This window comes from Pelophylax lessonae (assembly GCF_965119305.1).
Source record: "Pelophylax lessonae genome assembly, chromosome: 1".
In the NCBI taxonomy this organism is placed as follows: Eukaryota; Metazoa; Chordata; class Amphibia; order Anura; family Ranidae; genus Pelophylax; species Pelophylax lessonae.
The window spans coordinates 197,687,007-197,703,415 of record NC_138768.1 but is presented as its reverse complement, the minus strand read 5'-3'; the positions used below and the strand labels follow the sequence as shown (position 1 = coordinate 197,703,415).

General features: G+C 42.3%; 1 protein-coding gene across 1 annotated transcript in view; it reads left to right on the top strand.

The window, feature by feature from the left end:
• Positions 1-16,409, top strand: part of CEP120 (centrosomal protein 120) — a 273,530-nt gene that overhangs the window by 64,469 nt on the left and 192,652 nt on the right. Inside the window, exons 7-10 of the mRNA XM_082243777.1 lie at positions 946-1,170; positions 1,261-1,501; positions 9,386-9,563; positions 15,495-15,644. Coding sequence (XP_082099903.1) covers positions 946-1,170; positions 1,261-1,501; positions 9,386-9,563; positions 15,495-15,644 — 794 coding nt within the window. The remainder of the gene's footprint in view (positions 1-945; positions 1,171-1,260; positions 1,502-9,385; positions 9,564-15,494; positions 15,645-16,409) is intronic.

Here is a 16,409-nt window from a genome sequence, read left to right as displayed (position 1 = left end):
TGCTGTGTAAAAATGTGTGAACACCACACGTGATAACGTGCTACATAAATAAATACACCTAAAATAATTGAATAATGAATGGATGATTAATGTATCAAAAACCAGTATATTTATGTACTACAAAAAGTGACGTGCTAAAGGGTGAAAAGTGTTAAACACTGCAACAAGGCAGTAATTATAGACAATAATCATGGAAGTGATAGGTACAAATGTGGATAAATGTGTGTGTGTGTGTATATAGATACAGATAGATAGATAGAGATATATAGATAGATAGATAGATATCTCAATCCTGAATGAATAAATTAGTAGAAACTGAGAACAATCGATAAACACACCATTGACAATACTCCAAAAAGAGACAAGTGCTGAAGGGTGTTAAGTGCTATAGAACACTGCACAAAAAATATGCCCCAAAAAAAACAAGTGATACAGTGAATAAAAAAAATACATAATTTAATCACTACTTGATAGTTCAGTCATAACCTAACTAGCTCTAAACCTACTTAGTCATATTCTCAAACGAATCTATCTAGCCCGGTAAAGAAAAAATTGCTTTACTAGCTTGTTCTGCAGCTGCTCCAGTCCCATGCTGAGCTGTCAGTGGTGGCTTCACTGTGTAGGTGTGTCCAGGAGAGGCAGCCGACAACTTAAGCCCCATAGTAACTCTTTATGGGTGATGTCACTTCCCAGGCGTTAATGGTTCTCTCCTGCACAAAGCATCCACCGCTGGAGACTGGTATGAAGCTGCCTCAGAAAAGGTATGTATAGCGATTTTTTTTTTTTTTTTTTATACAGGATTAGATGGATTAAATCTAAAATGTGGTTGCGAGTAGGTTTAGAGCTAGTTTGGTTTTCGGTGAACTTCTACTTTAAAGTCTGCTGTTACACTTGTTGATATTCTATAATCTAAACCTTTTTTTTTCTGTTTCCGCCCCACTTAAGATCCATTTGTGTTGTGGCGATCAGTCTCTTGGCAGTACAGATATCCCTTTGACAGATCTGCTAAAGAAGGCCAGCACAGAAATCGAGCACCACCCTGTAGTTGTCGAAGGTGCTTTCATCCTCACCCCACCTAATAGAGCCAAGCAGAACATGTCATCTGTGCCGGTGGAAAGTTCCCCAACAATTGGGGTATCTATAAGTTTGCATAAGGAGGCCAGCCTACAGGTAACTAGGTGGAGTACTTTGACCATTAACTTGGAAAAACTGCACTTTTCTCCATAATTGTAATATGTCTTTTTGTTATTTGTTACTTAGTCTTCACACCATTTTAATGAAAAAATTGAGAGTGTTGCGGTGAGGATAGATCCATCGACACCACAGAAGAATTCAAAAGAAGTGCCAGCGCAACCTCCAGTATTTAGTGATTCCCCTCCAACCAAAGATGAAGACACAGACAATGATATGGAAAGCTTAAAGTCTGTGCAAGCAGAGCCCGCTCCTTCTCAGCCACAGACCAGGCCAGAATTTTCAGCATCATGTGAGCTTCCTCTTCAAGGTAATTAATTCTGATTGCGGTATATTCCATTAAACTTCTGTCCCACACATAAATATGGGGACATTTTCTTTAGTTTGAATTTAATACTGCACTGCAAATGCTTACTGGAAGAAATATAGATGCTTCTATTGCGGACCTCCCTTTGAAAATACCAGCTGGCAGGCTGTTCAAGAGTAGATTCTGACTGCCCCATCACAGGTATACAGATCAGAATCATGTAACTTGTTTATGTGACCATGCATCCTTGTTCCAGATTTTTGATTAAAAAAAAAAAAAAGTACCGAAGCCAAAGACCATGTAATTGGCTTTTTCAGAAGGCTATCAATGGCACCATTACATGCATTTCTCAGTAGTGTTTTTCTTTACTGCATGCTTTCCATGAACTCAGTAATCACATTGTCACAGTTAAATGTTTCTAAAAACGACACGCTTACTTTTTTTATTATAATATTCTTTAAACGCAAAAAAAGTTTACACAAAATTAATCATCAATACAAGACATTTCACATTGCCATTATGAAACCCTACCCCCTCCCCAAAAAAAAAAAAAAAAAATTTTCTTTCCTTGGCTGCAGCCGTTGAGCAGTGTGTTCTGACAGTGTATTTGTGAGTCCCACTGTCAGAATACAATGGCACAGCTGGATGAATTCCTCCATCCAACTCACGTGTTAATGGAGAAATATTTTCTCGCCATATAGTTATACTGTATTGTCTTTTTAGGCCCCATTCATGCCTGAGCAATGCAGAGCAATTCCAGATCACGCTAAAACCGTGTCTATACGTGCAACGCGCTTTTGGGTGTTCATTTTAATGGCACCCCAAAAGCCGCATGTCAGACAAACATTTTGCCGCCTATTTCATCGCCTGACAAATGCACTCCTTCTAAGTCTCCCCCCTTCCAAAGCTCAAGCGTTCTCTTTCATATCCATTCTATGGTCGTGACCACTCCTCTTAGACCTGGAAATCCAGTGTCGTGACCCAAATCTGTCAGGCACCTCCGACATCCAGCATGTCCATATACCCTGTATATTTTTTAAACTCCAACCACTTCCCCCAGATAGTGTTATATTTCCCTAGGGAGTCCTCTACTGTATGCATTGTTTCTTCAATGGATCTCAACCAATCAACCTTTATGGCCCATTCTCTTACACATGGGACTTCTGGCATTCGCCAAAATCTCAGTTTCAGACTTTAGTGCCGCATTTATTAAATGCAGCACTACAGTACTGTATTTTTGTATTGGTTTCTTGTTTTTTTTCTGTGCCATGAAACAAGCTTCTCCAAAGTTCTACCTGTGTATGTTCTCCTGTAATCTGATTTATATATTCATAGACCCGCCGTCGCTTTTACATTTTGGAGCCGAGATCAGGGAAGTCACAGGGGTTGGAGCGGAGATGATTTATGTACTCGCGGCAACAGCTAATGCGGTGTAACATTACAAAACGCTACTCCGTGAAAATTCCCTAACCTCCGCAGCTATGAGCATGTGCAATGGGAAGCTGCTCAGCTGTTCCATTTCGTATGTGCACAGGAAGTGACGAGGGTAGGGAATTTTCACAAGGTAGGGTTTTTTAATGTTACACCGGTCCACAAATATGCAATGCGGGAACCCTGTGAATTCACTGAGGGTTCCCGTATCGCAACCGTTTTGCAGGCAATTCACACTGCCATATGTGAATCACTAGGAGTGTCAATACAAAGTCAGACACCCTCAGTTTGTACAGTTTGTATATCGCAGTGCGAACTGTCAGTTTGGACATGAATCGGATCGCATAGGTGTGTACACCAATGCGATCCGATTCTGGTGGGGACCAATTCAAATCAGTATTTTTTGCTAGAAAATTACTTAGAACCCCCAAACATTTATATATATATATATATATATATATATATATATATATATATATATATATATATATATATATATATATACATACATACATACATACATACATACATACATACATACATACATACATACACACACGCGCACACACACACACACACACACTATCTCACAAAAGTAAGTACACCCCTAATCTTTTTGTAAATCTTTTTCCTCCTGTGAGAGCACTGAAGAAATGACAATTTGGTAAACTCTGTAAAGAAATGAGTGTACAGCTTGTATAAAAGTGTAGATTTGCTGTCCGCTCAACATAAGTGAGTACACCCCTAAGTGTAAATGTCCAAATTGGCCCAATTAGCCATTTTCCCTCCCTGGTGTCATGTGACTTGTTAGTGTTACAAGGTGTCGGGTGTGAGCAGGTGTACTAAATTTGGTGTTATCGCTCTCACGCTCTCATACTGGTGATTGGAAGTTCAACATGGCACCTCATGGCAAAGAACTGTCTGAGGATCTGAAAAAAGAATTGTTGCTCTACATAAAGATGGCCTAGGCTATAAGAAGATTGTCAAGACCTTGAAACTGAGCTGCAGCATGGTGGCCAAGACAGCGGTTTAACGGGACAGTTTTCCATTCAGAATAGGCATTGCCATGGTTGACCAAACGAGTTGAGTGCACATGCTCAGCGTCATATGCAGAGGTTGTCTTTGGGAAAAAGACATGTCAGTACTGCCAGCAGATGCTGCAGAGGTTTAAGGGGTGGGAGCTCAGCCTGTCAGTGCTCAGACCATACGCCGCACATTGCATCAAATTGGTCTGCATGGCTGTCGTCCCAGAAGGAAGCCTCTTCTAAAGATGATGCACAAGAAAGCCTGCAACGGTTTGCTGAAGACAATCAGACGAACGACATGGATTACTGGAACCATGTCTTGTGGTCTGATGAGATCAAGATGAACTTATTTGGTTCAGTAGATGTCAAGCGTGTGTGGCGGCACCCAGGTGAGGAGTACAAAGACAAGTGTGTCTTGCCTACAGTCAAGCATGGTGGTGGGAGTGTCATGATCTGGGGCTGCATGAGTGCTGCCGGCACTGGGGAGCTACAATTCATTGAGGGAACCAGGATTACAAGCATGTACGATGACATACTGAAGCAGAGCATGATCCTCCTCCCTTTGGAGACTGGGACGCAGGGCAGTATTCCAACATAATAATGACCCCTAACACACCTCCAAGAAGACCACTGCTTTGCTAAAGAAGCTGAGGGTAAAGGTGATGGACTGGCCAAGCATGTCTCCAGACCTAAACCCTATTGAGCATCTGTGGGGCATCCTGAAAGGGAAGGTGGAAGAGCGCAAGGTCTCTAATATCCACCAGGTCCGTGATGTCGTCATGGAGAAGTGAAGGCGGACCCCAGTGGCAACCTGTGAAGCTGTGGTGAACTCCTTACCCAAGAGGTTTAAGGCAGTGCTGGAAAATAAGGGTGGCCACACAAAATATTGAAATTTTGGGCCCAATTAGGACAGGTTCACTTAGGGGTGTACTCACTTTTGTTGCCAGTGGTTTAGACATTAATAACTGTGTGTTGAGTTATTTTGAGGGGACAGCAAATTTACACTGTTATACAAGCTGTACACTCACTACTTTACATTGTAGCAAAGTGTAATTTCTTCAGTGTTGTCACATGAAAAGGTATAATAAAATATTAGGGGTGTACTAATTTTTGTGAGATACTGTATATAATTTTTTTTTTTTTTTTTTTTTTAGCAAAGCCCCTAGAGCATAAAATGGAGATCGTTGAAATCTTTTATGTCACATTGTATTTGTTCAGAAGTCTTTTTAAATGCAGTTTTTTGGGGAAAAATACACTTTAATGAATTTGAAAAACCTAAACAAGTTAGTCCAATTTTTTGTATAATGTAAAACATGATGTTACGCCGAGAATAGTGATGTTTTTTTTCTAAGCAAAAAAATTGTGATTCTCAATTGATCCAGGATCGTGTAGCTCTACAGCAGAGATCCCAAAGCTATTATAAACAGCATTGGGGAGAGAGGGCATCCTTGCCTAGTACCATTAAATTATTTGAAGGGGGGGGGATAGACTACCATTTACTCTAATTTTTGCCGTTGGATGATGGTAGAATGCAGCAATCCATCGCCTCATCCTGTTGCCAATGTCTAGATGTCTCAAGATTTCTTACATGAAACCCCAGTCTACCCTATCAAATGCCTTTTTTAGCATCTATCGACAGGAGTATGACCGGGGCCTCTCTTTTTTTTGCTACATGTATCAAAAATAATGACTTAAGGCAGTTATCCCTCTCCTCCCTTTATGTCACAAATCCTACCTGATTATTGTGGATCCATCTTGGCAACAATGGTTTTAGTCTTTCTGCTATTATTTTGGCAAAGATCTTTTAATTGGTGTTTAACAGTGAAATAGGTCTTTAGCTCGTAGGAGCCGCAGGGTCCTCACCCCCCCCTTTCAAAATAAGGCCCCTTTCACACTAGCGGACTGTTCAGATCTACCTGTCAGTTTTTCAGGCGCATCTGAATGGATGCCCCATGCATCGGATGTCAGCGGAGACATGTCCGCTGACATCCGATCCGGTCTGTCAAATCCAGACGGATGGAAACCCTATTTTCCATCCGTCTGGCTGATCGGATGGGATCGGACAGGGGGGTCCGTTCTCATCCGATTCCCCAATAGAGAACAGCGGGGACCTGACAGCTCTGTCTCCGCACACAGCACGGAGACAGAGCTGCCATCCGCCTGCTCAGCAGGGCATCGGCGGATCGATCCCCCGCTGAGAAAAACGGAGTCCACCAACGGACTCCCACGCGTAAAAGGGGCCGAAGAGCTATATAAACCAACAATGACTCTTTCTGCAAGTTCTCCCCCTCTCCCAGCACGTTCAGATAATTGCACAATTGGGAGACCAAGATTTTTGGGAACCTTTTTATAGTACAGGATCGAGAACCCATCTGGTCCTGGGCTTTTTCCCAAAGACATGCTCTTTATTGCCCTTACCACCTCCTGCTGTGTGATCTGGCCCTCTAAATGTTCTAACTTGTCTTTAGGCACTGTTTTGAGCTTTACTCCCCCTGAAGGTACTCCTGTATTACAAGCCTACCCCCTGGAGATGAATGCACTTTTTCTTTATCATTTATTATTTTTGGGATAAAGGATGTGTTTTTTTTCTTCCTCACTGCTCTTGCCAGCCATTTACCAGGCTTGTTCCTCCTCATTGGTACCAGACTATATGGAAAGCCTGTTTTGTCTCTTGTTCCAGAAGTGCAGCTAGCTCCCCCTTTTTTTTTTTTTCTATTCATTTCTGCTTTTTTGGAATACCTTTTGGGCCTGGTCTGTTGCTCCAGCTCCCGAATATCTTCCAATTCCTATGCCTTTTTATTATCCCTCTTATTTAAGCCTTGTGTGACTCCCACAAAGTGGGGTGTGAGATTTTTGGTGTATCATTTATAGAGAAAAAACCCCTCCAACTTCTGTTCTTATCTCCTAAATTACCCTGGGATCCTGGATGAGAGAGTCATCAAGTTTCCTATTAATTTCTTTAGATGCCTCTGGCAGCACCTCTAATTGAATCACTATTGGGGCATCTTCAGAGTGTGTAATGGTCATAATAACGGCATCTTTAAGAGAGACTAGCAGTTGGTATTATTCCTCAGTCATATTCAAGGATCATATTCAAGGTCATATTCAAGGATTGACTATATATTAATATAAGAAGTATAATCCCTAACCTCGGGGATGTCTAATCCTCCAAGCATCCACAAGCTGGTACTCTGCTAATAATCTCTTTATTTTGTTCTGCCATTGTGCTGGAAGACACGTGTAGCATGCCGAGGAATCCATCTACATACGTATGATCTTCTGCTACAACAAGTTTCCCTTCTTTAAATTCCATCAACATTTCCAGGGTTTTCTTCAAGAACTTATTTGGTTCCCTATTGGTGGAGTAAATCTTTGCAATAGTGCATTCTATTTTAAATAGTCTCCCCTTAATTAATAGAAACCATCCCTTGGGATCTTCCAGCTGCTCTCCTAATACAAACACCATGCTCCTATTAAATCCAATAACTACTCCTTGTGAGGGGCTCGAAGTTGAGTCGCCATAGAACCATGTAAAGTAGAGACAACAGTCTGCCCCCCCCCCTCCCCCCCCGTTGTCACGCCTTTTTCTTAAGAAAGGTCCTAGGGGAGGAAAAGGGAGAGGGAATAAAAAAAACACATGCACATACCCCCTCCCAGGAAGCATATCCCTATGAAGGGTTTGAACAAGTTTTCGAGTCCTGTTCAGTATTCGGATTGGGAAGCACTAGCGAGTGTCGCCTTCTAGGGGGTAACCTCTCCTAGCGTTTCTGATTCCCCCCCCCCCCTATCCGCTGGATCCCTGAGCCCTCCAATCCCTATTCATCTCTCCCGCCACCTGCATTAAACTTTCCCCTTTCTTCACTTTAAATTTTAGCTTCCCAATGTCCCGCCTCTTACTTTAAACATCTCTTAAACTCAAAATTCCCTCCCCTGTTCCCCACCTGTAGAGTGATGAAGTTAGACAGTTAAGGGGGGGGGGATCTGACCAGGCCCCATTTTTAGAAAAGATTGTCTCTCTGTCCCCTTTCACATCCTCCTCCCCCTTCCCTCCTCCCCCTCTTCCCTCGATCTGAGTCCACTGCTTGTTCCTTAAGGGTGTTAATGTTTCCATATTCTCTTCTCAACCCGGAAGGACTGGGGGTGATAGAACTAGCTTGCTACAGAAGTCCCTTAAGTCTTCAGGGAATCTCAGCTATGCAGTGTGGCTATCCTTTTTTCCCTCAAGACAAGCTGGGAAACCCCACCGATATGCATCAGCATATATCTGTAAGTTTACTTCTTCGAAGGGGATTCCTGTAGAGTGCTATGCTTTTTTCATTATTATTGATTTCACCTCCACGTAATAGAACCTCACTATTACATCTCTTGGGGTGTCGAACAGCTTGACTTCGGTACCATATCACCCTATGCACTCTGTCAATTATTAGTATTTCTGAGATCTTTTTTCCCAGCATATAATTAAATAGCCCATGCATTACTGCCAGCGTTTTTTTTTTTCTTTATACTTTTCCGGTAAGCCTCTTATATGCAAATTATTACGCTGGCTTCGGTTTTCTTGATCCTCAATTTTGTATAGAAGGACTTTATTAGCTGTCTGCAGGGACTTCATCTGCTCGCTCAGGTCCTCCAGCATTTGGTCATGCATGTCTAGCCTTTCTTCCATCTCATCCACTTGACCAAGGACCTGTCCGATCTCCGCATGAACTGCTGCAAAATATCCATTTTCAGCGATATTTCAATTTTGGACAGCATCACTGCTAAGATTTCTTTAATTGGATGCATACTCATTTGGGCCCCCTCAGGTCCTGCTACCTCATTGGCTGGTAAGGCTTAGCTCCCTTTTTTCTGGCTCCCCAATTAGCACTTTAGGGCCTCCTAGAGGGTTACCCCCTGTGCTTCTTGGCCTAGTCGTCACCAGTCCAGTGGGATAGTTGGATGGATGGGTAGCTGAGTGCGATTGATGGATAAATAGCTGGATGAATGTATAGGCTTTGTACTCTTACATTCTAAAACAATTCTGTTTGACTTGATGAGACTTCCTATTCTTTCCATCTCAAACGATTTTATCTCGTTTGCAGCAAGCCGAGGTGGAGGGGAGATGGCCAGTGTTCCGCTATCAAAGTTCATTCTGTCTCCAATTTTGTCTTCAGAAAAGACCTGACTTTTTTTTTTTTTTTTTTTACAGCACCATGCCAGTTTAAAGAGTCACTACTTCAAAGTAGATCTGTCACAACCCGAACAATTCAAACTGAGCATATGAAGAAACATTTTTTAAGAAAGTTCATTGTAAGCTTGCTTGACGAATAGAATTAATTGGAGTTAGTTTTACATCTTATTCTTTTATACAACTATTGGATGAAGTGACTTATGTCGAATGATTTAGGTGATTGCATTATATGAGCATTAAAGGGTTCTGATTTTCTGTTCTCAGGTGTTCAGTCCCCACCACCTCGACCCCAGAGTGCTCCAGAGGCTGTCCGGAGTCTGTCTGAATCTACTTCTGGACAGAAGATCGCAGTTCCACCAGCGGCACACCATTTCTGCTTCTCGCTTGACCTTAGAAGTATCCATAATGTTGATGTTGGGTTCCCTGTAAACTGCATACTAAGGTTCTAACTCTTTCATATTGTATTTTCATACACAGAGCAAAAAATGGATACCTGTACAGATTGAAATATGGGCCTGCTGTTGCTGACCTTTTTTGTAAAAAAAATATTTCTCTGACTTAAAAAAAGTTTTGCCTATAGTGCTACTTTATTTATTTATTTTTTTCATTTTGGATAGAGCATGGGAGGGTTATAATCACTGTCAGTTTTTTTTTTTCCTCCATCTGTATTTCATTGCAGAGACTTTCCTCCACTTCCTGTTCCATAACCATACAGGAAGTGGGAGGAAATCCCTGCAAATTAAGTGAATTGCTTGGGGGCCTCCAGGTCACCAGAACTAATGTCCCCTTTGGAAGGTTTCCCCTCTAACTTTTCTGGGGACAACTCCAAATTTGGGATTTTCTTTACTTAAACTTTCAATGATAATGTTAAATAGGACAAATAAAGAGGCTGAATCTTCTTAATAGGGACACAGACAGCAAAAAAAAAAAAAAAAAAAAAAACAGTTCTAATCCCTCTCCACTCTAATTTTAACAATAAAAAAAAGTTTATCTTTCGTTCATTGACGGACACAGGTCCATATCTTCTAGACCCTTGGGTTTATGCTGCCCCCCTACAGGACTAGCACACTAGGTGGAAAAAAGTTGACTACGCCTATAGGGCAGTCCCAGGGGGTATACTCCCATTTCCTAATATAGGTCTTAAGTTTTTTTTTTTTCTGCCTAGTCAGGAGTAGGGACCTAGTTACTTGCTGGGATCTCAGGCCCTAGCAAGTTTTCCTTTTTTAAATGGAATTTTTTAGCTTGTTTTATTTTCTGTTCTGTTCCTGTGTTAACTTCAATCAATCCTGTTCCTGTGAGAACTGTAGCATTGGTGGTTCAGTGGTAGAATTCTCACCTGCCACGCGGGAGGCCGGGTTCGTTTCCCGGCCAATGCACCAGCTCCTGTTGTCCACCTGGCGGTCATCTCTCAGGACCTGCATGCCTGATTGTCTCCACCTTCGAAGCGGTTCTGTTTGCTCAGTTCCATACCAGATCTCTGTAAAAGGAGATTCCTGCCCAAATGGAACAAGAATCAACAGTCTCTAGACAATCTAAACCTGCTGAGCCAGGGTACAAGGGGGTCCCTGATCTGGTGGCTCCGCTCTATGGCGCTTCACCAAGGAAAATCCCTGTGCTCAGGGGGTTTGGACTCTGAAGGAGTCCAGCCTACCGATCAATAGCCTGGAAATTCAGGCGATCAGGCTTTGCCTGACTCAATGGACGGATCGTCTGCAGGGGCACCTGATAAGGATTCAATCTGACAATGCCACGGCCGTGGCATAGGTCAATCAAGGGGGCACCAAATGTCCCCTAGAAGCCCAGGAATTAGCCAGCATTCCAAGGTGGGCAGCACGCTTTGTTCCAGCCATCTCTGCTGTGCATATTCCAGGAGAGAAAAATTGGCAGGCCGACTACCTCAGTCGGCAGAATGGTTTCTCCACCCTGGAGGGGTTTCATCAACTGTCTCTCCGGGTTGGGTAGAACAGGTGGGTGCAGTGGTTCGTATTAAGGTCTTGAGATCCTCTGGCTGACGCCACAGACGCTCTGGTGGCCCCTTGGGGCCAGTATAGTCTGATATACGCATTTCCTCTGATATACCCCTCTGATATATTGGCAGAAAGGATTCCAGTCATCCTAGTGGCCTTGCAGTGGACTGGCCTTGCAGGTCTTGGAATGCAGACCTGGTACGGCTGGTTGCCGATGTCCCTTGGAGACTCGCTCTCGGGGAAGATCTCTTAGCTCAAGGGCTCATCTTACTTCCTGCTTTACAGTCGCTGGCTTTAACGGCTTGGCTATTGAAAGCCAGGTGCTGAAGGATAGAGGGGTGTCGGGGGGGGGGGGGAGGGGGGTTTCCCCCTATTCCTTTTCGGTGTCTTGGAGTTTCTCCAAAGAGGTGTAGATCAGTGTTTGGCCTTGGGTACCATCAAAGACCAGATGTTGGCCCTGGCGATTTTTTTCTTTCAGCACCTGTTCGCCACAAACAAAATTGGTTCACACCCTTGTTCAGGGGGTCCGCCACCTGGCTCCCCCCCCCCCCATGAGGTTTCTGTTACCTCTGTGGGACCTCAATTTGGTGCTGTCGGCTCTTCAGAAACTGCCTTTTGAAAATATTTGTGAGCTTCCTCCTGTTTACTTTGTCGCAGAAAGGTAGCCTTCTTGGTGGCTATTACTTCTGCGCGTAGGGTACTGGAGTTGGCTGCTTTGTTTTGTCCACCTTACCTGGTGGTTCATAGAGACAATTTGGTGCTTCCTCCCTGCCAGTCGTTCCTTCCTAAGGTCGTCTCTGTATTGTGTTGCTTTCCTTGTGTCCTAAGCCTAAACACCCTAAAGAGATTACCTTGCATTCTTTGGATGTGGTTCAGGCAATTGGGGTGTACCTGGTGGCGACTGAGTAGTTCGGAAAGTCGGATTCCCCATTTGTCCTTACGGATGGACCCCGTAGGGGCTGGCTGTGTCTCCTGTGACCATTTCCAGTTGGTTCAGACAGACGGCGATGCAGGCCTATTCCATCAACGGTCAGGATCCTCCTTTCCCTCTTAAGGTACATTCTACAAGGGCGCTTAGTGCCTCTTGGGCCTTCCATCATCAGGCGTCAGTGGTGCAGGTTTGCAAGATGGCCACCTGGTCGTCAGTGCACACTTTCATGAAATTTTATAAGGTGGATGTGTTGGCGTCTGCGGATGCTGCCTTTGGCCACAAGGTTTTGCAGGCCGCTGTGGGAGAGGATTAGTCCTTTTTGAGGGTGTATTTTTTGTCAGGTGAGTGCCAGTTGTTCCTGGTTGAACTCCTGTTTTACCTGGTTGGCTACAGTTTCGTCTTTTGGGAAGTGTGTTTATTGCTGTGTTCTTCCCATCCCTCATGTTGACACTGCTTTGGGACGTCCCAAGGGTCCAGAAGATATGGATCTGTGTCCGTTAATGAATGCAAGAGAAAACTGAATTTTTGTCTTACCGTAAAATCCTTTACTCTGATGATCATTGACGGACACAGCACCCACCCCTCTATTGAGTTGGGTTATATGTTCTTTTGACAAAGCTTTTTCCAAAACTCAAGACCTATTGCAAGTAGTGGGATTATACCCCCCTGGGACTGCCCTATAGGCGTAGTCAAACTTTTTTTTTTTCCACCTAGTGTCTTATTCCTGTAGGGGGCAGCATAAACTCAAGGGTCCAGAAGATATGGATCTGACTCCGTCAATGAACATCCGAGAAAATGATTTTACGGTAAATACAAAATCCATTTTTTTGCCAGTTTTACTTTAAAGCTGTATTAAACCCAAAAGCAGAGATGTATTTTGCAGTGTATGAAATCTTAGATGTGGTGGCTAGATTGCTTATCTTTTTTTTCATTTTTTTTTTTTTTAACCTGGTGATTCAGCCAATAGGTCTGTTGTTTTTCAACAGAATATACCGTCCTGTAAATGTAGTAGTTAGAGGGCTTAGACAAAGCATTTAACACTGACACGGGGCCTACAATGTTTGGCTAGTATTTATGTAAAACTTTAATCCCAAAAGAAAAAAAAAATGTTGCTGTAACTTATAAAGTGTAATCTGGAGTTTGGCTTCAATTTGTCAGAGAATCTAAATCTGCTTGTATATCTAATTCAACCCTCCCCCCAAATTAACAATACCATTGCCCAAAGATATCTCTGTTGCTCGTCCATCCTGATCATAAGCACAATAAGGCACAGACTGTTTTACTGGTCAAGGACCCAAGGAGAAAACTTCTTTAAAAAAAAAAAAAAAAAAAAAAAGAATGCAGCCACCACATCGAAGATTGGCAAGCTGCAATATGTAAAATGTTTGGTTTCAAGTGTAATACAGATTTAAGTTCTTTATAAGACCCTCACGCAGAATGGGTTTGCAATTTAGAAAGTAATAGTAAAGTCCGGGCTCCAAATTCTCACCTTTTGTGCCCAGTCAGTGACTTTAAGTGCTGATGCAATGTGTGTTCCTTTCATTTACAATTAATTATTTTTCTCACATCTGTCTTTCACGTTTAAATGGTTTCCATTGGTGATGCACCGAAATTTCTGCAGCCAAAAATAAAGTTTTCTGCATTGTGCCAAGAGAAAAAAAGATGCTGACAATGGCTGCCAAAAGCACCAACAATTTCATCAGGATTTTGTTGCGATGTTACTGTGGATATGCTGTGTTTTTTTCTTAGGTTATTTGACTCAAAAAATGCATCAAAAACGCAACACGGGTGCATTTTTGATGTGTTCTTACTGCATCTTCAATACATTTCAATGAGGAGGTGCATTTTTGGTGTGTTTTTTTTAAAACTGACCAAATATGCACCAATAATGCAGTCAGCAAGATTTATACCACTGCTTCAAAAGGTTCCGATAATGGTCCACAATACATTTTATATTTAAATTCTTGATATTACAAATAAAAAATGTCACTAAACGTAATGTCCATCTAGGCACATTTAGCTAATAACATTTAGCAGTGCTGATGTGTATCCTTTGAATGGTGAGGTATATAAAGATAGGCAATAAACAGTAATAGACAGTTCATATAGTCCATGCCATTGGTGCTCATCCAGGTGATAACAAAATTCTCAAGATGGACAGTGTCTTTCCACCACACCATGTGTGCTCCCCTCTAAGGTAGTGGGCACTCACCAGATAATAATCTACGTAAGCCTTTGAATAAATGGGTTTTCCACCAATACTCTCCTGCTTTGTTTCACTGATCAATTCCTTAATAGTACACCAGCTCGCCAGAGTTCTCCTCTCCTAATGTACTCGTGCAGTTCAGTACATATTTCCAAAGATCATATGGACATAAGCGTCAGGATTATGTGAGAAAAGAGAAGGGGGACCAATAGCGTGATGCCGTTTTAAAAATTTATTGATAAATTAGTAACACTGCACACCCCCTCACCCTTCATCAAATCTGCTTACATTCAATATTCAAAACGCAAACGATCCTCATGATAATACACTCCGTTGGATACTGTGTACACTGTAACACTCTCACCGCATCAACGCTGTGTTCTGCCCGTGTCCTGCAGTGAGTTCTAGAAAGCGTACTCAGCGTCACCGTATCTCAGTAATGAGTTGACTATCAGTTCCTTGAAAAACAGGAAGTGAGAGGAGATCTATCCAAAGGAAGGGAAGGCTACATTCATATGGCTGCACAGGGAGTGCCACTGGTGAGAATCTTGATGGGGGTCCTAAACTTTTCCTGCGCACACTGTGTTCAAACAGCAGCAACTGTCAGTGGCAGCTGTTTAGATTTTGTACTTTGTGTAAATTAATGGATAGTACTGCCACTATTTACATGTAATCAATCATCTGAGCGGTACATGCAAATAGAGCCACCGACTGATCCTGGACATAGACATTGTGCACCCAGGGTCAGTATTACTACGGACGTCTGGACACAGTTTTATATGTGCTGCGGCATCCGTAGGTGGTGTTTAGGTGCCTCTGAATGCAGCAAACTATGCACCACCAGCCACCTGTGTGGATGTAGCCTTACATAGCTATCAATGGCGAAAGTATCTCTGTTGAAAGATTTCTATAATTGTTCCACTGGCAATTCAAAATGTAGGTTTGTCTTAAACTTAATCGCAATGAAAATGGTCACCAGTACAAAAGAAGGCCAAGCTCCCCAGCAAGTACACAGATAACCCTTTTCTTATTTTATCCAAAATCTAATGTTCACCAGGACAAATAAAGGGATACAGACAACCTTTGCTTATTTTATCCAAAAGGGGAAAAGAAATCCTTCTTGTTTGTAAAGTTAGTAATCCACATCACAGCAGTAGCAATAGCAACTAAAATCAAAGCAATTGCAACGTAGCATGTTACAAAAAAGTTGCCAAGCATATTTTTTCTTTTTTAAACTCATACTTACTGGTTTTGTTTTTTTCTATTCAGGTATTCGTACCCATTTTTTGGGAGTGCAGCCCCTATAATGACTAATCCTCCAGTGGAAGTTCATAAGAATATGGAAGTTTTTCTTCCTCAGTCTTACTGTGACTTCGATTTTGCAGCCATGCCCCAAAAACTTCAGGAGACGTTTTTAAGGTAATGAATTCTGGTTGTGTTTTTATTAATGTTTTTACTTTTTTGACTTGTAGCTAGAATTCTTATCCTCACATTGGATATAGGATTGAAAGTGTGGTTATTTAACTCTAGACACCAGTGAATGTGAAATTACAAACATGGTGCAAACCGACTGAATTTGTGAGGCTGTCTGCTATTTTTACCTGGCACATATTACTGTGTTTTATCTTTTTGTGTCTGACCATAGGTTCTCCTGGACAGTCATTTGTTCCCTGCTTTTCATAATGTAGGATTGTCTCTTAGTCTAGAACAGGGATATGCAAGCTGTGCCCTCCAGCTGTTGCAAAACTTGCTATGCTTCATGGAACTTGTAGTTCTGCAACATCTGGAGGGCCACAGTTTGTATATCCCTGGTCTAGAATGACTTACTTCATTGATGGTTCATTAGTTTGTCCACTTGTAGTTCGGTGTCACACTTTGTATTCATTCTCTTATTGAATTGAGGAGCAGAGGTTATATAGACGTTTGTATATTTCATATGCCACTAATCTGTTCACATTCAGGTGATTTGGGGTTTTTATTGAGTCCATACTCCTTTTTCTGCAAAGTGCTGGCAAGACTGCTGTTGGACATTGATTAATGACTTCCAGGTACATTTGTTTTCATCTACACCATGGGTGCGCAACCTGTGGCCCTCCAGCTGTTGTGGAACGACAAGTCCCATGAGGCAGTGCAAGCTGCTGACAGTTACGAGTATGACTTCCAAAGGCAGAGGCAAGATGGGGA